General features: G+C 33.7%; 2 protein-coding genes and 2 non-coding genes across 7 annotated transcripts; 3 read left to right on the top strand and 1 right to left on the bottom strand.

Moving 5' to 3' along the window:
- Positions 1–2517: 2517 nt before the first annotated feature.
- Positions 2518–6837, top strand: LOC116111480 (AP2-like ethylene-responsive transcription factor At2g41710). Of its 4 annotated transcripts, none has more exons than XM_031397657.1 (9): positions 2518–2846; positions 3584–3666; positions 3781–3789; positions 3874–3962; positions 4370–4443; positions 4535–4585; positions 4714–4775; positions 4965–5593; positions 6334–6837. In XM_031397657.1, exons 1-9 carry the CDS (start codon positions 2614–2616, stop codon positions 6385–6387), a joined length of 1284 nt encoding a protein of 427 aa, XP_031253517.1. In that variant the 5' UTR covers positions 2518–2613; the 3' UTR covers positions 6388–6837. The 4 variants fall into 4 exon arrangements, with proteins under 4 accessions (XP_031253517.1, XP_031253514.1, XP_031253515.1 ...); XM_031397654.1 differs by having other exon boundaries at positions 4959–5593; XM_031397655.1 differs by having other exon boundaries at positions 4711–4775.
- A 956-nt stretch (positions 6838–7793) lies between these two features.
- On the bottom strand, positions 7794–10729 carry LOC116111454 (pentatricopeptide repeat-containing protein At1g79540). The gene has a single exon (XM_031397624.1). The coding sequence runs from the start codon at positions 10456–10458 to the stop codon at positions 8071–8073; it is 2388 nt and encodes a 795-aa protein (XP_031253484.1). The 5' UTR covers positions 10459–10729; the 3' UTR covers positions 7794–8070.
- Positions 10730–12287: 1558 nt separating this feature from the next.
- Positions 12288–12359, top strand: TRNAM-CAU. Its single transcript has one exon. It is a non-coding gene; the product is annotated as a tRNA-Met (tRNA).
- Positions 12360–17105: 4746 nt separating this feature from the next.
- On the top strand, positions 17106–17177 carry TRNAM-CAU. The gene has a single exon. It is a non-coding gene; the product is annotated as a tRNA-Met (tRNA).
- The last annotated feature ends 3791 nt before the right edge of the window (positions 17178–20968 follow it).

Below are 20968 nucleotides of genomic sequence, written 5' to 3'. Positions count from 1 at the left end.
ATTAAAACCGGTAATAATCAAAAAACCGCTTCTAGCCATTAATGGACCGGTTAAATAGTACAAACCGGCTGATCCAACTAGCCCAAAGCTTAATTTGGTTCACTATTTGAGCCCTTAAAAAAAACCTAATCCTCATTCCTTTCATTCTCCGTTTCTTTTCTAAGTTTCAGTCGGGCTAGTCACAACAACAAAACATGGGAGATTCTCTTCATCTTCTTTTAACTATTGTTTTAAAACCCGGATTGAAGGGTAACCTGTTTTGTCGCCCGGGTCATGGGTCAATCGGTCCAACCGGTTGGACTGATGACGTTGGTGACAATTTTATTTTTAAAAAATTATTATTAATCCTTCAAATTTTAATATATTACAAAAATTCCCTTAAAAAGTTTACATTAGTCTCTAAAATTTTTATTTATTTCAAAAATATCTCAAAAAATTACAATTAATATCCCTAAATTTTTTACATATCTCTAAAACACCCTTATAAAATTTAATTAACCCTTATAATTTTGAAATATTACAAAACCCCCTTAAGACCTGAACCGGACCGAAGAAGCTGCCAGGTCTCGATCGGATGGGTTCGACCAGCCGGTCTGGTCCGGTTTTTAAAACAGAGCTTTTAACTTCCAATTGCATCTCCAATCGTTGAATCTTCTTCATCTTCTTTAACTTCAACTTCAACAACAATGAGGGAAACTTGGGAGATTGATTCTCTTCATCTTCTTTACTGGTTTTGTTGTAAAGCTGGTGCTTTTGGGTTCTGGTGGTTATTTCTGTCCCCTTGCTAGGTGCGTCGTTGCGGAGTTATTTTCTTTTTCCCTTTTGGTGCGCTGCTATTGGGCTTCAACCATCTGTTGGGTGGTCTCTTTTTGCTGGTGCGCTGCTGCTGGCTGCTTTGGTGTTGGGTTGGTTTCTTTTTAGCAGATTTGGGAGGTTGTTTCTCTTGTTTGGGTGGGTGCCCTTTGGGCTTTGGGCAGATTTTTGAGCTCTGGCTTTGGTAAGGGCTTGTTTTGTCTCTCTAGTTTGTTTTGTTAAGGAGTGGGCTGTTTTTTTGTGTATTCTTTATTTTATTTTATTTTTTTATATGATTACTAGTAACCGAAAAAAAAAAGGTCAAAGAAGGACATCAGAGGGTGATGGTTGCGACGTCGAGAGTAAGTGGTAGCCATTACCTTGCATTTAAAATTAATGAAGCAAAAGATGTGATGCTCAAGCGAATGAAAGGGCAGCAGTCCCGCATTTTAATGGGATTGATCTCTTGTCTTTTTAACATCAATATCTAGAAGCTCAGGGTGTCAAACCAAAAGTTAAATGTTGATCGGCCCAACTGACAGTCTAAACAGTTGGACCGGTCAACCAGAGACCCGGATATTATATCCGATTTCTCAATGGTTCGGTTTTTAAAACAGTGCTTCAAAGTTGAGATTGTTAATTAATTGTCAGTGAAGAAGGGTTTAGATTATTCCAGCTCTATAAAGCACATTTCAAATAATAAGTTAGGATCGGGATTCAAATGTTCCACATCATTTTATTTATTGTACAGTAAAAAGTAAATAATTACTTGGACTGGCCTCCAAAATTGACTTCTACATTCTTCTTAGGATTCCGTAGATGGTGATGGAGACAACCAGAATATGAAATCCTAGGCCATTATTCATCCTTCTGGTTGTCTCTATATATTTTTATTATAAAATATTAATTTAAAGTCATTTTAATGATTTCATTTTTAGCCAAATTACTCTCCACTCCTTAACTATGTGTATAATCTTTGGTAATTTATCGAATTATTACTAAATCTATCATCATTAATTCAAGGTGAAATGCTAATTATATTTAATCATTATAAACTTGTATCTAATTATATTTCTTCACTCAATATTTTTATAAGTAAGTTCATTTAGGTGGGTTTTTTTTTTCAATTCGGAGGTTTAATTAAATAATAAAATTATCTGAGCTTTCAAAATCAATATAAATTTTTCTGTTTTTCGTGTGCTAATAAAATTTATAATATGATGGGATTAATGAACACTTCCCTAATTTGTACCTTACATGTTTATTTTAATACTAAAAACTTAATAGTGTGAGAAATGTATTATTACCGTAATTTCGAAGTAATTTTTAGTATTTAATTATACTTAATGGGTTATATTTTTCACCCTTTTCTAAAGCTTGGTGCAAAAATTATTTATCCCATTAAATATATAATATATATATATTTTTTTTTACTTAAATACAAGTTCAGAGACACGTAGCATAAATATAACGAAATTATTCCCAACAGCGGACAGGTGGCAATGGTACATGTTCTGAACCTGTCCTGCCAAAACTTTCAAACCCTGTTAAGTTACAAAATTATCCTCAAACCCGTCCTAGCCGTTATAACCGTTTACCTTTTTACAATTCCCACTCATCACGGTCATTCAAAGAAACTAGCTGAGGACATACTCGTCATTTCAGTCACTTCTCTTACACTCATAACTGTAGTTTTCCACACTTGTTCGAAACCAAACGCAAAGGACCTCACTTCGCTTATGTTCAGTCCCACTCTCTCGCTACAGTGTTTTCGTGTGTTTTGTCTCTTTGATTTTCTCTCTCCTAGGATTAGGGTTAGTTATGGCGTCCTCTTCATCAGATCACGCCTTGAAACACGAACTGGGCGGTGGTAGTGGCGGCGGCGGTGGTGGCGGTGAGACTTCGGAGGCGGTGATTGCTAATGATCAGTTGTTGCTATATAGAGGATTGAAGAAAGCGAAGAAAGAGAGAGGGTGTACTGCGAAAGAACGTATCAGTAAAATGCCTCCTTGTACTGCGGGTAAACGGAGTTCCATTTATCGTGGAGTTACAAGGTGAATTTTTTTATATATATATTTATGATTGCAGTGATTTTTCTTTTTTTGTGTTTTGGATGTGAGTGAAATTGTTAAAGGGTTTGGGGTATTTTGAGATAGGTTTTGTTAATATGTGATTATTTAAAGTGGGTTGTTGTAAAGTTGCTTAATTTGATTCAAAGGCATGGGGGTTAATATGTCTACCAAGTTTTCGAGCTTCAAAAGATAGAAAAATTGATCATTTTGGAAGCCTATCACATGCTAAGATTATTTCCTCTATTTTTTTTTTGAGGGAATTTATTGAAGTAATTAAAAGTAAAAAATTATAGAAGTCTGTTTAAAATAAGAAGAAGAAAAAAAAGTATAATTTAGAAAAGAAATTGTTAAAGTAAATGATGTGTAACATGGCCGTATGAGATCTAATCGTGTAGTAAATGTTAATGCCTGCCTTTAACAAGTCATCTATGTTTGTGAGCCAAAGTCCATAGCTGATATTAAAGTATGTCTTGCTTGCTTATTTTGAATGCCTGGTTGTTTTTGTTAGGTTTTAGTTGTTTGTTTGGCGTGGTTAGAAATCGCTGAGCCATGTCATGGTAATTCTATTTTGGCTCAGAGACTGAGTGAGTTTCATTTCTTTAGTTTCAGTACATATTTTTGCGATTGCGTATATTTCTGCCTATGCTGTTGATTTTATATCTTGTGATTCCTTTATATTTTGGACTAATGCTTATGGTTTCGATATTCATGAACATTAGGCATAGATGGACTGGTCGTTATGAAGCTCATCTTTGGGATAAAAGTACCTGGAACCAGAATCAGAATAAGAAGGGAAAGCAAGGTCTCTCTTTAACTACTTAGACACTAATGACTCTATATGCTTCAAAACTCACAAAATTAACTAACACTCTTTACTCTTACTGTGCATGAAATTCTCGGTGCATCGCTATGGCAGTCTACTTGGGTACGTTGTAGAAAGATATATCTTATTTTGAACTTGCCAAGGCCATATGCTTTAGTGGTAAATATTAACTATTGCTGTTTATAGGGGCATATGATGACGAGGAGGCGGCGGCTAGGGCTTACGATCTTGCTGCCTTAAAGTACTGGGGCCCTGGGACTCTCATTAATTTTCCTGTGAGATAATCATTTCTTTGAACTACTTCATTTTGTACGACAAATAGGCTCATGCTCACTTTATGTTTATGCCTTTTTTGTTCTCAAAGTATAACTAATTGAGAGTTTACTACAGAAAAGATAATATTGAGGAACTATTTCTTTGTAGTTATGAGAATGCTAGCCTGTGGAAAAACCAATTGCACTTCTTGGTCTGTTTTAGATCAACAATGATTGGCATATGGATTTCTGAAAACTTGGTATTCATAGTTCTTGCCTTGCCAAGGAAAGCATATGCTTCTTTTAACTGTTATTATTGAAATGATTGTTCTTTCTAAATTTAGCTTCCTGGGCAAGCAAGTTATTAACTTTTGTTGCATACTACTATCCCATGTGGGTCAGTTTTCATGCTTAAGTGTGTGATACAGGTTACTGATTATACAAGAGATCTTGATGAGATGCAGAATGTCTCAAGAGAAGAATACCTTGCATCTCTTCGAAGGTGAGTATGTCTTTTGAAATGTGTGTACATGGTATGGAATGCTTGCCGTGAATTGAAATTATGCATTGCTTACACTTCATATTCCTTGCAGAAAAAGTAGTGGTTTCTCAAGAGGAATCTCTAAATATCGTGGACTCTCTAGGTATGTTGTTAGCAGAAAAAGAAGACTTTTATGCTTGTAAGAAACACATAGCAGCTTAAAATACTATATTTCTCTGTACTGATGTTTGTTATTGCGCTTGTGTGTTGTTTTTAACGATTACAAAGTAGTCGATGGGACTCATCACTTGCTCGAATGGCTGGTTCTGAATACTTCAGTAACGTACATTATGGTAAGCTCTATTCTTCTTTCAAATTGAAAAGAACTTTATAGTAATCATTATCACTAAGTTACAAGAAAGAAATTTTGCTGAGTTGGAATGATTCTGACACATTAACAATTAGACTTTTGAATGATTTGATGCTTCTTTTTTTTAATTAGTGTCAACTATTTAATGGTTCTGCATCATTTGAAGGTACAGGTGATGATCCATCAACTGAAAGTGAATATGTGGGTGGTTTTTGTCTCGATAGAAAAATTGATCTAACAAGCTACATCAAGTGGTGGGGGCCGAATAAAGCTCGTCAAGCAGAAGCTGTTGCAAAATCATCAGAAGAGGCAAAACATGGTTGTGCTGAAGACATCAGCGGTGAACTTAAGAAATCAGAAATGGCTATCCAGTGCTCTGAACCATACCAGATGCCTCGTTTGGGCACCTCTCTTAAAGGAAAGAATCATAAGGGGTCCACTCAATCTGCTATGAGCATCCTGTCACAATCGGCTGCCTACAAGAGTTTTCAAGAGAAAGCACTAAAAAAACATGAAAACAACAATGAGAATGATGAGAATGAAAACAAAAATATAATTAACAAGATGGACTATGGCAAGGCAATTGAAAAATCAACTAGTCATGATGGTGGGAGCGAGAGACTAGTACCTGCAATAGGGATGACTGGGGGATTATCTCTTCAGAAGAATGTGTTCCCATTAGCTCCTTTCTTGTCTGCCCCACTTCTGACTGCCTATAACACCATTGATCCCTTAGTAGATCCCATCCTGTGGACATCTCTTGTTCCTCCTCTTCCTACAGGACTTTCTCGTAATCCTGAGGTTGGTATAACTTTTATTAAAGCCCTACTTTCTTTGAGAGGATTGAGTTTATACAAAACTACTGAAATATATAGGTTGTTTACTAAAGACATATTGAGATATCTTCTTATGCATTTATTGTTTAGATTTTAAAAGCTGAAATAGTTTCAAATATTCTAGAATCAGAATGGAGATTTTTAAGTGAAGAAGGGCATTGTTGAGATTAAAATTTTGAATAAAACCACATTTTGTTCCACAAGCACATGTTAAAAAATCATCATTTAATGAAAATTTTGGACTGAAGTAGATTATTCTAATCTGTCTAATATATTTTTTTTATATGTAACGTCTTTAAATTTTGGATTTGAATGGAGCTCTAGTTTTACATGTTTGTAGAAAAGGTGAATGAATTTCTTTTGAAGTCCTAAGCCTGCATACAGGGGCCCTTTTTTCACTTCAGATAAATTTGCATTATACTTTAATGACCTTTGTAGTGCTGTAAAAATTTTATTGTCATACTGAAGCTAAAAAGGCTAAAAACAATAGAAAACGAGAAATCTCAGAACCTCTAAAACATTCAATGACAACAATGATAGGGGTAGAGACAATAAACTCAAAATATTCCTTAGTAGTTTGGAAAAAAACTCTAGTATTTTTCTCTTGAGCCTGGATATTTGGCACTAGTAAGAAACTAGGGAATTAATTCCCTGATTGATTTTTCTCCATTTGACCTTATTTAAACTTTAAACATTGAAATGCAGGTTACAAAGACTGAGAGTAGTTCAACGTATACCTTCTTTCGGCCAGAGGAGTGATGGAAAGGCAGGTAATGACTAATATCTGGAAGCTTTAGCAATGCATCCCTTTGTAGCAACAGCAAGCAAAAAGCATGTCAACAGCCACATGTATTCCAAATGAAATTTAATTTCTGTGGCTTGTCTATCTAGGGTTTCAGAGAATATAGAGCGCAAATGGCTAATGTATTTGCATAGGGATAACTTAGTGTTGAAGTTTAAGATGTCTAGATGTATTTGTTGATAACCCAGAGTATGATCTTTGGCACTGTATCAAAGAGTCGGAGAGTGGAAAGTTTTTGAGCAGTGCAAAGTGAAACTTTTTTTCAAATATATCCTGCACTGTACAGAAAAGAAAGGGATAAACTCTGTAACACTATGTAGTTTGCGTAAATGTTAATGTCCTAACTTCATGTCAATATATTACCTTAGTTTTTTGCCTTTGGACAATTCAAACGAAGAAGAGTTGAAAAGAATCAGTTTTTATTCTTATTGCATTTTTTTTGCTATAATTGTGCACTGGTTTTGTTTGCAAAGGAGGTTCTTTTTCATAGTCAACTCATTCACATCTTAATAAGTTTCATGGACTGAATCAACCTGATCTTCCTCATTAGGTAATTGGGTTACACTTCTTCAGAAGAGTTTCTACAAGAAATGCAAAGATTTAAAAATTTTAATGTAAAAGGGTGGATAGCCAACTTCCATTGAAAGACAAAAAAACTATTTGCCATTCAATTAACCAAATTACCAGCTCCCAAAGTAGAAATCTAAACTAGAAACTTAGAAGACCAAACAAATTCAGAAATCACCACAAACAAATGCAACTAGGTACTAATTTTAAAGAAAAATACAGGTTTTATAAACACTTACAGAAGTATCAACTCTATGAGTACAACCATTGGCAAGGCAATGTTCCATCCCTCAATTGAATTCCATATTCAATATCTCATTGCTGCATCAAGAAGCCTCATCTGTATTTTTTTTTTTTTTTTTTTTTCAGAAAGGCATCAACTGTGGTTAATCAAACTAATTCCAATCCGGCCCAACCCATTTCATGAAAAAAATGGGACAACTAAAAAGGCTACTTGTTACAAATAGGATCTTGTCATTGCAACTTGCATCCAAACATATAAATATTGACTAATCTAACTAACTTTGAACTTAATAATACGAAATGGTTTAATAATTGAAAAATGGGATAATTTAGGAATACACATCGCATGCTAAGATTACAAACCTAAAACTTCTCTGCCTGTTATGTAATATACCTCTTCAGGCCCACGTCTTTCACTGAAGAGGCTGTTGATTGATGTAGTTGGCTAAATATTGAAGGGAATATCCAAGGAAGAAAGCAATAACAAAATAATCAGTCACTCAAACTTCAAAGAAGTAACTTCTTATTTCAGAGAAAATGAATTTTTCCCCTTCGTAACAATCAATAAAGTTACAAAAATAATTCAGTGTATAAATTACAAAAATTTTGGATGCATAGAAAGTAGTCTATGCCATCCACTTTCCTAATGACTCATTTCTGTTATTTCTCCCAGTAATCAGGTCCTAATAACTCTTGGGTGATTAAATCAGTGAAGAGTACAACGTTGAAATGGGGAACCAAAAAAGTTTAACAGGCCCCAATCACTCCACTTATTTCCTCTGCAGCGCCCAAAATATTGTACATGTTTCCGTTTTCTATGCATTCAAAATTCATCCAGGAGATGACTTTTCCATTTCCCATGAACTCCAATGACTAGGTAAAAGGGATTTTGTAGATCGGTAAAGGCAGGCATCCAAATCATATCCAAGAGACTTCATTCTGCTAAGAATTTCATAGGCTTGATATTTTTTCTCTCTAGAACGAAGAAGAGACTTAAGTAGATAATTGCAAATTCGGGGCATCAAAATGAAACCATTCGTCACTGTGTAAAGGAAAATGTCTATTGCTTGGTCAAGGTTTCCTTTTTTGCAGAGACCATGTATCAATTTCACACAGCTTGGAGGAGTGATGATGACCTTGCACTCCTCTAGAATTACAAAAATTTTTAAAGCTTCTTCTACTTGTCCAGCCTGACACATTCCATTAAGAAAAATGGTATAAGGTGCTAAACTAAAATCATTAAGCTTAAAGTCCATTTCCAGTAAGCCTCGGACTGCCTTTTCCACTTCTCCCTTCTGGAAATGTTCCTCTATTTCCCCAAGTGGTTCATGTTCCCGACCAGAAATTTCCCTCATATACTTCAACCAAAGACTAAAAGCTAATGAAACCTTACTCCTCTGACTAGACCAACTCATAAGTGACCTATAAACTGCCAAGCTAGGGGTACAACCCTTCTTTATCATGCCATCAAATATTTTAAGGGCATCATCTTCCCTGCCAACTCTTTGAAGACCAGTTATAAGAGTTCCATATGTTACACTGTCAGGAGAGAGCCCCTTGAGTTGCAGCTCCTTGAAGAGCTTAAAAGCACCATTAATGTTATTGGCCTTACAGAAACCATTAATCAAAATGTTATAAGTCCTGATATCTGGCACATTGCCACTGTCAGCAAGTTTCGTAAGAATCTTGTAGGCCTTAAGAATCAATCCAGACTCACAGTATTGCTCTACCATAGTTTTCAAGCTAGCACTGTCAAGAACCCGATTGCCACCCTGAGAGAGCCGAAGAAATAACGAAGGGTTTCTTCCTATCTCCATCTTATAGAACAGAAGGTTAGCTTTGTCAAGCTCACCAGCCTTACAAAGTCCATCAATAAGTGCATTGAATGTAACAACAGAAGGCAAACACCCAGCCCTTTCCATCTCATTGAATATTTTCTGTGCATCATCAACAAGTCCATTCCTGCACATGCCACAAATAAGAATGGTGTAGGTGCAAGTAGTAGGAGAGGTATCACGCTTCAAAATCTCTAGTTGAAGGCACCGAGCCTGATCCAACAGACCCATATCACAAAACCCTTTGATCAAGGCATTGTAACAATAAGTATCAGGAACCACGCCTCTTAAACTCATCTCACTCATCAACTTCATAGCATGCTTAACCTTACCAGCCTCCGATAACCCTCGTATCATCACAGCATATAAAACAACGTCAGGCTCAACATTATCTTCCAACATCTTCCTATACCATTCATAGGCTTCATGATATCTCTTAGCTCTAAACAACCCATCAATCAAACTAGTGTATCCACGTAATCCGAGAACATAACCATCCTTCTCAAATGACTTCAAAAGCGCAAAAGCCTCATCAACTCTACCCAACTTACAAAACCCATTAAGCAAAGCATTATAAGCAACAAAATCCGGACTACAACCACTCTCTTTCATCTTCCTGAACAATCTATATGCATCATCCGCCCTGTTGGCTCCACACAAACCCGAAATAACAATAGTATAGGTAATCCTATTCGGCGACATGCCTCTCTGCATCATTTCATCAAACAGTTTAAGTGCATCCTGAGTTTTGCCACTCTTACACAACCCATCAATCAAAATACTAAACGTTGCTTTAGTGGGCGTACAATTCAATTTCAACATCTGATTATAAACAGCCAAAGTTAACAAAACCACTTGTTGACGCGACACAATGTGTAAAATCTTATTATAAGTGTAAACATCAGGCTCACAATCAAATTCCTTGATCTTACCAAAAATCTCCAACGCTTTTTCGCAGTTACCCACTTCAGCATAGCCTGAAATAAGAACAGAAAACGCATAGGACACAATAGAAACATCGCTAGCCTTTAACTCCTCAAGGATTTGCCAATACAAATCAAACCCATTCGCCTTTAAGAGCATGTCAATGATCAAATTTTGAGATCTCTCATTGCGGAAACGCTTCCATTTAGATGCCCAGATAAAGAAACGAAAACCTAATTGAGGGTTTGGTGTTTTCTTGAGTATAGAGTTGATATTTTGGGAAGAAAGAAAGGGTACTAGAGGGTCCAAGGCAGGTTCAATGGGGTTGATAGTGTCAAGGATGGTCAGGACTTCTTTGACAACAGAAGATTGTAGAGTTAAAGAAGAGAACGATGAAGATAGTTTGGGAGAGATGAGATGAGAGGAGACTGGGCGGAGCAGAAGAGAAGGGAGTTTCATGGCAGAATTGTGAAGAAGAAGAAGAAGAAGAAGAAGAAGAAGAAGAGTGAGGCCATTGTGGGGTTTCGTGGGCTAGGGATTTGGATGAGATTTAGATTGCATGAGTAGAAGAAGAAGAAGTGGCAGAGTGGAGGTGAATGGTTTGTTTTGGTGTTTGGTTGCCGAGAAAATTGATTGAGCGAAAGTGGTGTTGCTGTATAATTGTTTTCGAATGAGGAAAATTCATTGACCTCTATGTTTCATTTAATTAAACTAGTTATTTCTCTTAAATTTATCAAAAGTTTATTTGATTTAAGAGTTGGTCTGGGTACAGAATTTATTTGATTTGGTTTGAGTTTGGAAAAAACCGAACCGAGAGGTCAATGTTAAGACGGTTTCATTTTATTAAAAAGTTAAAAGTATATTTCACTCTTATTACTGACAAACTTCAAAAATAATTTTTTTCTTTCCGTTTCTCTCCCAAATTTTCTTAGGAAAATTGTGACTCGCTTCAACATCTTTGGTACCCAAATATTAGAAATTGTAAACCATATCAATGGCGAAAAACGAAACATAAAACCAAAACTTAAAACAAAGTGACATTTTTTTTTTCTTATTTTAGGTGTTATATATGTTGGTAAAGAAGTATTTGATAGTAGTCAACTAATATTAACCCTTATATATTATGTGAAATAATTGGTTTTGATACGTCCTTTTCTTGTGGGATAATTGCTTTTTATTCTATTTCTTCCGGATTTTTAATTTTAATTTAGATTTTTTTTTTAAATATTTTGCCACTTTTTGTATAATTAAATAATGTGAAAAAAAATGAAAATTTATGAGCAAATAGGACTTCTTCTTGTTAAATACATTTCAATTGGTAAGATACAAAAATAAATGAAGTTAAATTGGATTAAAAAAAAAAAAAAAGGTATTTGCATGATGTCTATCAAACTCTAAATAAATAACTATTTGGGTAATACCTTTATTTTACAATTCTATATTTAAAGTTTATTAATAATTTATTTCAATATTATGTAATAGATTATTACAAAATTTCCAACTTTTATTTAAAAGAGATTGTATCAGGTTTACCTCTTTTCTATTTTTTCTTCACCACAAAATAAAAGAGTATAATGATTTATTTAGAATCCAAATAATAAATTATAAATCTCCTAAACATAAACAAATAAGTATATTTGGAATTTTGATTTGATAATAATTGAGATGGGATATTGGTGTGTTTGTTTTATTATTTTGAATAGTATTTTTAAAATATTATTGGTAGGTAGAATTGGAAAATTATTATGAGGTAAAATTTAAAAATTAAAAAAAATCTCTTGGGTTTGCTAATTTAACTAAACACTTCAATATATAATTTTTTTTGTAAAATAACAAAAACACCCCCACCCACTCACAATTGCCAGATTCTGGCCACCACGGTCGGAATCTGGCGTTACGACGCACAACCGGCTGGATTTGGCCGGTCGTGCATCGATTTGGTCTTTTTCAGCCAGATCCATGATGGATTTGGTCGGAAAAGGTCAGATCGGCATATTACTGACCAGTTTCGGTTGGTAGTACACCGTTGTGACATATTCTGGCCACCACCGAGTGTGATTGTTGGAATCTAGCAACTATGAGTAGGTGGGAGTGTTTTTGTTAATTTATAAAATTTTTTGTTAGGGATATTTTTGTTAATTAATAAACTTAAAGGGTTTAAAAAATTTAATTTAAGATATGATTTTGAAAATACGAAAACAAAGAAGATAGGATATTAGTGAAATAATGAAGGCAGTCTAATAAGAGCACTGAAACAATATTTTAATATTAGTTAAATAAAACCAGAAATCAGAGTGGCGCAGCGGAAGCGTGGTGGGCCCATAACCCACAGGTCCCAGGATCGAAACCTGGCTCTGATAGAGTGGCTTCCGAATTATATTTTATTATTTTGACGTCGTTTTGTCTCAACTTGCTGAGTATGTTTGTGTAATCTCATGTCGTTTTGAGCCGAATCTCCGTAATTTGGAGCCCAAATATTCAAGTCCATCAATGAAATGAAAAACGGTTTGAAATAATTGGTATAATATTGATTCAAAGCAATTTAATAAAAAACTTAATGCTTTTATGCAATAAAAAATTGGTACAATATTGATTCAGATGTTGTTATTACAGTGAGCATTGATGGGGGTGAGATTCGCGAAATATTTAATGAATTACTTCTTTTTTGGCGTAGACAAAGTATAAACCATTTAAATAATATATATTGTCTATTTTTTTTGTTTTTTTCGTGTCTTATAAACAATGTTATATTGCAAAATGTTTATCAATTAAGTATATATTATACAAAAAGTTGCAAACTTACATTCTTAGATAGGTTATACATGTTTTTGTTGTGGACTCTGTAGCACGTAATAGTTTGTGTTTTGGGCGAATAGAGTTTGTGTTGATGATGAAGGATGACAAGTTTTATTTAATTTTATTTTGCTCATTTCATTGCTGGGCAGCCTTTTAAAATGTGAAAATTAACTATGGGACCTCAAAGCAATGGTTATTTCTCCTGCAGAAACTAATATTTTAAGAAGGGCAAATTGCATTTCAAGTATATTATGTACCAAATTGTTGTAGAAAAGTGTTGCACTCTTCTTTTTGTGAAAAGGAATATATTCCTATCACAAAAATGTTCAATATTATTTCATCTTCAATTAATATTTATTTGTGTCAAAACCACTTTCATAAGTTGTAAGACTTCAACCATTGTATTATTCAATTAATCAATTCCTGCTGAATTACAAACGACATTTCAATCTTTTATCACTTGCATTTTATCAAATTAAAGAGGAATGAAAAAGATCGTACTGTAACATTAATTGAATACATGTAATCATCCCTATTTTATCAACACTAATAAGCAGCAAATACGGGGACCAATTAACGACATCCTAAATGAAAATCATATAACGATTCTAGCAATCTTTAAACATAAAAACTCAATTAAAAAAAAAAAAAATTATTAATTATTATATTCTATTATAATCAATATTTAACATTTTTTTTGTGAAACAATATCGTTTACAATTTTCTTAAATCTTATTTTCCTTCTACATATTTACTTTTACATGTCCATTTTTTGATTTTTAACAGGTCAAGCAGTAACGTCAGATGGTTCGCCTGAACTTGAAGGTATTTTACAAAACCTTAAAGTCACGCAGGACAAACTCAACACTGCCAGAGTGATGAACAGAGATATAATGAGTGTTTTGTTAGAAATAACAGGCTCAACCATACATGTAATATTCGATTTACAGAAACGTGTATCCCTGATTATTGCCAAAGAAAAGGAACTTGGTATTCCTCAAGGAGAAAAATATAATTATATATATAAATAGTTCTATTATCAATAAAATCAATAAAAGATTCACAGTTTATTTTTCCTATTGAATGATGATACCAGAAGCTAATATAAATATTGTTTATTCTACAGTTAACGCATAATTCTACATTACTATTTTACACCTTTTAATCAATTTCTTAAAGATTCCATTTCATTGTATAACTTAATGGATTGGATTTAAATTTTAAAAGTTTTTTAATTAAGTAGTGAATAAGTTTCTCAACAATTGAACTTAAACTTATTCTATATGTGTTGAATGACTCATTTCTTTGTATAATTCAATGACTTAGATTTAAATATTGATTTTTTTTTTATGTTCCTTAAAATGATATGAGAACTAAACGTCTATAGTTGTTTTTGTTCTCAGAATGATCCAAAATTGTCTTTTTGCAGATTGGCTACATGGCAATATGTGAGATTGGTTCCAGTCCGGGTTTGGAGGGTGTTGAGAGATGGAGTTTAAGTGGGAATTTGTCAACAAGGCTGATTAGTAAGCAGTTTGTGGGAAGTCAAATTCATGTGTGATGTTTCAGAGGAGAAGTTTTGGAGTTCAATGTTCATCTTCGAGGAAGGTTGTTTCTCGAGTTGAATCTGAGGTTGTTTCTATGGAGGAAGAAGAGTCAGGGCATGTTATGAGGTTCAAGATGTCTGATTTCAAGATTCTTGATTGTGTTAGCCTTGGCTTTGCTAGGCGGGTACGTTTGTGTGAAGAATTCAAATGTTTATTGGAAATTTGATGGCGGTGTTTGATTGTTTTAGTGATTTAATTGAATTGGGATTTCCTGTAGGTTGATGAGGTTGTTTTTGAAGCCATTGTGAATGATTCTAATAGGTTTCATTTCTTTTTGTTTCCTTCTCATTATTTTCTTATGATATGTTAGACTAAGGCATGAACTTATGATGTTTGTATTGTGAGATTACAGCCATTTGTATAACACAAGAGTTGTGCTAGAAAACTAGATGAAACGTAAGATCAATTGAGGAATGAGTAACTTCTATTGCTACTGGTAGTGCTTTTGAGAACCAGCATGGTTATTGGTGATGGCATTCTAACTCCTTCAATGTCTGGTATTATTTCTTTCATACATTACATATATTTTCCATGTGAAGTTATAGATTGATTATGGTACACATCATAATGGTATGGTTTTGTCCATAGATCTCCATCAAATTGGATATGATATGTTTTAGCTCTTGCATAATGTATTAGCTTCCAAGAATTGCACAACTTTCTCTTACTTTGTCACATTTAATGCATATACAGTATGTGTTTATGTGTGTGCATGTGCATGTGTGTGTGATGGGATAAATGAGTAACATCCTTTTAATTTTTTTTTTTTTTTTTAATCATAAATGAACTTGATTAGTTCTCAAACCCAGCAGCTAACATGATGGAAAGCAGAAACCATATTCGAAAGGTAATATTTTATTTTATAGAGTAAAAATTTGATGATTTATGTGTCAACTTAGTGTAATCTTAAAAGCACTTACTCTTTAAGTTTTCTTAATGTCTAAATGCAGTTGAAATTTTTTTTTTCTTGGTGCTTTTATACTACCAGACTAAATTTAGTAACCAATTATTTTCTTTGAGTATAAACTCAAACTTCTTGCAGAAAGAGTTTTTCAAATAGAAATTTTTAAGTTTTTAGTGAACTTTTGCGTAGAACTTAAGTTTGGATTAAAACATATGTGGATGTTTGACAAATTCTTGGATATTCATATTCATATTTGGCTAATTTGACTATCCTTTTGACTTGAGGACGAACTAAGCTCCAACATCAAGCTCTTTGGAGAATCAATGATGCCTGTTTCATTATCAGTTTTTGATATATTCATGGAGCTTGGAACTACAGTTCCCATCTTTCTCTCTGTGCTTGATTAAGAGTTGTTCCACCTACAACAACAACCTATACGCCACCTGTTGAGCAACCAGAAGTGGTCATTCCAAGTGTAGCCAGCAATTGCCCCACTCACAGGTGCTTACTTTAAACCATTGTTTGTTTATGAAATTTCATATTATTACTGATTTATTTCTGAACGTAAATTGATTCAGTTTTGATTCCTTTATTATGCAACCAACCTTTGGCAGTGATGGTCACAGTGAGCATTGATGGGGGTGAGATTCGAAATAATTTAATGAATACTTCTTTTTTGGCGTAGACAAAGTATAAACCATTTAAAAAAATAAATATATATTGTCTATTTATTTTGTTTTTTCGTGTCTTATAAACAATGTTATATTGCAAAATGTTTATCAATTAAGTATATTTTATTATCAAAAAGTTGCAAACTTACATTCTTAGATAGGTTATACATGTTTTTGTTGTGGACTCTGTAGGCAGTAATAGTTTGTGTTTTGGGGCGAATAGAGTTTGTGTTGGATGATGAAGGATGACAAGTTTTATTTTATTTTATTTTTGCTCATTTCATGGTGCTGGGCAGCCTTTTAAAATGGTGAAAGATTAACTATGGGACCTCAAAGCAATGGTTATATTCCATGCAGGAACTACTAATTTTAAGAAGGGCAAAATTGTCATTTCAATTATATTATTATGTACCAAATTGTTGTAAGAAAAGTGTTGCAACTCTTCTTTTGCTTTGAAAAGGGAATATATTTCTATCACTAAAATGTTTCAATATTATTTCATTCTTCAATTAATTAATTTATTTGTGTCAAAACCACTTTCATAAGTTGTAAGACTTTCAACTTCTATGTATTGAATTCAATTAATTCAATTCCTGCTGAATTACAAACCGACCATTTCAATCTTTTATCACTTGCATTTTATCAAATTAAAAGAGGAATGAAAAAGATCTGTACTGTATACATTAATTGAATACATGTGAATCATCCCTATTTTATCAACACTAATAAGCAGCAAATACGGGGACCAATTAACGACATCCTAAATGAAAATCATATAACGATTCTGAGCAATCTTTAAACATAAAAACTCAATTAAAAAAAAAAAAAAATATATATATATATATATATTCTATTATAATCAATATTTAACATTTTTTTTGTGAAACAATAATCGTTTACAATTTCTTAAAATATAAAAATTTGATAATAAAATAAAAATAATATAATAAATAAACCCGCATAACGTGTGGACGTACCATCTAATTTTTTTTAATTTAAGATATGATTTTGAAAATAGGGAAACAAAGACGCATTTATATTTGGAAAGATAGAATATTGGTGAAATAATGAAGGCAGTCTAATAAGAGCACTAAACAATATTTTAATATTAGTTTAATAAAACCACAAATCAGAGTGGCGCAGCGGAAGCGTGGTGGGCCCATAACCCACAGGTCCCAGGATCGAAACCTGGCTCTGATAGAGTGGCTTCCGAATTATATTTTATTATTTTGACGTCGTTTTGTCTCAACTTGCTGAGTATGTTTGTGTAATCTCATGTCGCTTTGAGCCGAATCTCCATAATTTGGAGCCCAAATATTCAAGTCCATCAATGAAATGAAAAACGGTTTGAAATAATTGGTATAATATTGATTCAAAGCAATTTAATAAAAAACTTAATGCTTTTATGCAATAAAAAATTGGTACAATATTGATTCAGATGTTGTTATTTTAGTCCACCTAAACTCTGTTTAATTTATATACAACATTACAAAAATGGAATATCCATACCAAAAAACCTTTCACTAATTTATCAAGTTTTTACAACTTTTAAACATATTGCAATATTGAAATCATAACTTATTTATTTCAATTATATTTTTTTCTTTTTCTTATTTGGTTTGTGTAAACTTCATAGAATTTTTTAGAAACTTTTAAAAAATCTTTTACCTTTCTTCATGTATCTCTCTACAACTTCGGTTCAAAGTAAATAACTTGAACTTGTTTTCGTATTTCATGAAATTATGGAAATTTTTTATGTTAATAGCAAGGGTTATTTCATTTGCCCCCTTAGTAATACTTAGGTCAAATTATCCAACAATTATTAGAAACCATCAAACACCTCTCTAGAGGAGTTTTTTTTATATATTTGCGAGATTTTTTTTGATATTTTATAAAGGGTGCATTTGGTTCGGGATGAAATAAGATAAATCTTGTAATCTTTGTTTAATTTTCAAGATTCTCTCATTTGGTTATCAAGTAATATAATATTACAGTAATATCTTATTACAAATAGTGGTTACTATTGATAATATTGGGGGTAATCAGATTACCTTCCCAGGGGGTGTTAATGTTAGATTACCGGGGTAATCATAATTTTTACCCTATTTTGCCCTTAATATTTTATCATTCCGGAGGACACATTTGCCCTCATATGTCTACCAAATAACAATTACCAAGACCCCCTATATTTGAGAATTTAGCTAAAACACCCCGCCACAAAAAAAGTTTAAAAGTTAACAAAATACCCCCAATCATCCAAGACCACCGTCGGCCGTTAGCCACCACCGCTGGCCACCGGCGAAAGTCGTCATATCGGCACAAGACCGACAGGATCTTGCTGATCGTGTGCCGATAAGGACATTTCCGACCATGGATTTGTGATCTATGGCCGGAAACGACCAAATCTGGCCGTTTCACGGCCACATCTTGGCCATGAAATGGCCATATTAACGGCCAGATCTAGCCGTGAAACGACCACATTCACGGCCAGATCTGGCCGGATTAGGCCTGATCGACGTACGATCAGCCAGATCCGACTGGTCCGTTACAGCGGCTTCCGATGGTGGTGGTGGCTGCCGGCGGTGGTTTGGGGTGAGTGGGGGTGACTTTGCTACAAATTAAAGTTGTATATGGTTGGGTTGTTTTGGTAAAATTTCAAATATAGGGGGGTTAAAAGAAATAATTTAAAAAATAATAGAATAAAATAATAATAAAAATAATATTATATTATTATTTTAAAATGAGGGCAATTTAGTAATCTACATAACATACCCACTCATTTATCCTCTCAACCAAACATATTGTTATAACATACCCATCAATTTATTTTAACCGACCAAACACATTTCTCTAAAGATTCCCCAGTAATCTATCTTTCTAGTAATACAACATTTCTCAATAATATAACATTCCCTGAACCAAACGCTACCAAAGAGTTTTACGATATTGTTCAGTGTTTATTTTAGTAATTTTAGGGGTTTTTTTATTAGTTTTAAATAAATGTTGAGATGTTTTAACTTAAGCATTACTCAATGGAGGGTGGGGTGTGGGTAGGGATAAAATTAACCTTGGTTTAGCATAACATCTAGTTGTTGCTTTTGATATTGTTTGCAAAATCATGGTAGAAAGTAAAGGTTTAGATACATATAACCAACTCAATAATCACAATTCCTAAGATATCTAGGTTTTATTTAAAGGACAAATGTAGCCATAAAATCCAATGACTTATCAATTATACCCCTTTTAATGAAACAACAAATGAATTTTTCTTAATGTAAAATGCTAGACTATGCTAGACTAGATAGTCTAGTATTTAATAGTATAGTTTGGTAGTCTAATTAAATCATGCTAGTTGGTGTTAAATTTGGTAATCTAGCGCTTTCCAGTTATTTTTATCTTTGTTATTTTATATTAAGAGTGTGATAAAATATTCTACTATAGTTTTTTCAATAATCATAATAAAATAATATACACCCTATATATATTTTCACTACCTTACATTTACACATACACCCCTAACTCTATACACATAACTTCTATCACTCCCCCTCAAGCTAAAGCATATATATCTATCATGCCTAGCTTGTTACAAATATAAGTTACCCTTTTTCCAACTAGAGATTTAGTAAAGAAATCAGCTAGTTGTTCCCCTGTTCAAACATGCTTAGTGGAAATTAATTTAAGTTCAAGTTTCTCTCGCACAAAATGACAATCAACTTCTATATGCTTTGTTCGCTCATGAAAAACTAGATTGTTGGCTACATGTATGGCTGCTTGGTTATCACACTACAAGTCCATAATCCCTTTATCACCAATTTTAACTTTTATAAGGAGATATCTTGTCCATGTAAGCTCACAAGTTACTTATGCCATAGCTCGGTACTCAAATTCTATACTTGATCTAGCTACAACAGGCTGTTTCTTACTTTTCCAAGAAATAAGATTTCCTCCAACAAAAACACAAAATCCAGTCACATAACCCTTGTCTACAGATGATCTTGCCTAATCTACAAATGAAAATCCTTCTACTTTACTGTGGCTATGATTACTATAAAGGATCCCATGTCTAGGAGCCCCCTTGAGTTATTTCAAAATATAAAGAATCGCATCCCAATAAGGTGTCCTAGGAGATGACATAAACTGACTTACCACACTCACTGAGAAAGCAATATCTAGATGAGTTACTGTAAGATAATTCAACTTTTCAACTATTTGTCTGTATCGCTCTGGATCATCAAACACCTTTCCATCCTCAGCATTCAATTTTACGTTAGGAACCATAGGAGTATCACAAGGCTTGGCTCCAATTAGACCTGTTTCAGTCAACAAATCTAACACATACTTGCATTAAGATAAGACAACCCCTCTCCTACTTCGAGAAACCTCAACTCCTAGAAAATACTTTAAAGAGCCTAAGTCTTTTGTGTGAAATTTGGAGGCCAAAAGATTTTCAAACTATGAATGCCAACACCATCACTATCAGTGATTACAATGTCATCAACATAAACAACAAGGAGTAGAATACCAGAACTAGATTTCTTATAGAAGATAGAATGATCATAAGCACTTCTATGCAAGCCAAATTCAGTCACTACGTCACTAAATCTCCCAAACCAAGCACTTGGAGGTTGTTTCAAACCATATATATATTTCCCCAGTTTGCATACCTTTCCAGACTCCCCACTGAGAAACAAACCCTGGTGGTTGCTCCATGTAAACCTCCTCAAGAAGATCACCATGAAGAAAGACATTCTTGACATCAAGTTGGTGAAGGGGCCATAGGAAGCTGCAAGAGAAATAAATAACTGAACAGAGGTCATCTTAGCGTCAGGAGAAAATGTCTCTGAATCATCAATACCATATGTCTGAGCATAACCCTTAGCAACCAACTGAGCTTTCAATCAGGCCACAGATCCATCAGGATTAACGTTCACCGTGAAAACCCACTTACACCCAATGACCTTTTTCACTAGGTAAATCAATGAGATCCC

Source organism: Pistacia vera, unplaced genomic scaffold (genome assembly GCF_008641045.1).
Source record: "Pistacia vera cultivar Batoury unplaced genomic scaffold, PisVer_v2 Contig639, whole genome shotgun sequence".
NCBI lineage: Eukaryota > Viridiplantae > Streptophyta > Magnoliopsida > Sapindales > Anacardiaceae > Pistacia > Pistacia vera.
This window is presented reverse-complemented; position numbering and strand designations above follow the sequence as displayed.

What these genes read in the sequence shown, in the direction of transcription:
- LOC116111480 (XM_031397653.1), top strand. Translation starts at nt 2,614, where the DNA reads ATGGCGTCCTCTTCATCAGATCACGCCTTGAAACACGAACTGGGCGGT. An exon ending in GGACTCTCATTAATTTTCCT is followed by an intron (nt 3,963 to 4,369) that starts GTGAGATAATCA and finishes TGTGTGATACAG; the next exon opens with GTTACTGATTATACAAGAGA. An exon ending in CTTCAGTAACGTACATTATG is followed by an intron (nt 4,776 to 4,958) that starts GTAAGCTCTATT and finishes CATCATTTGAAG; the next exon opens with GTACAGGTGATGATCCATCA.
- LOC116111454 (XM_031397624.1), bottom strand. Translation starts at nt 10,458, where the DNA reads ATGAAACTCCCTTCTCTTCTGCTCCGCCCAGTCTCCTCTCATCTCATC.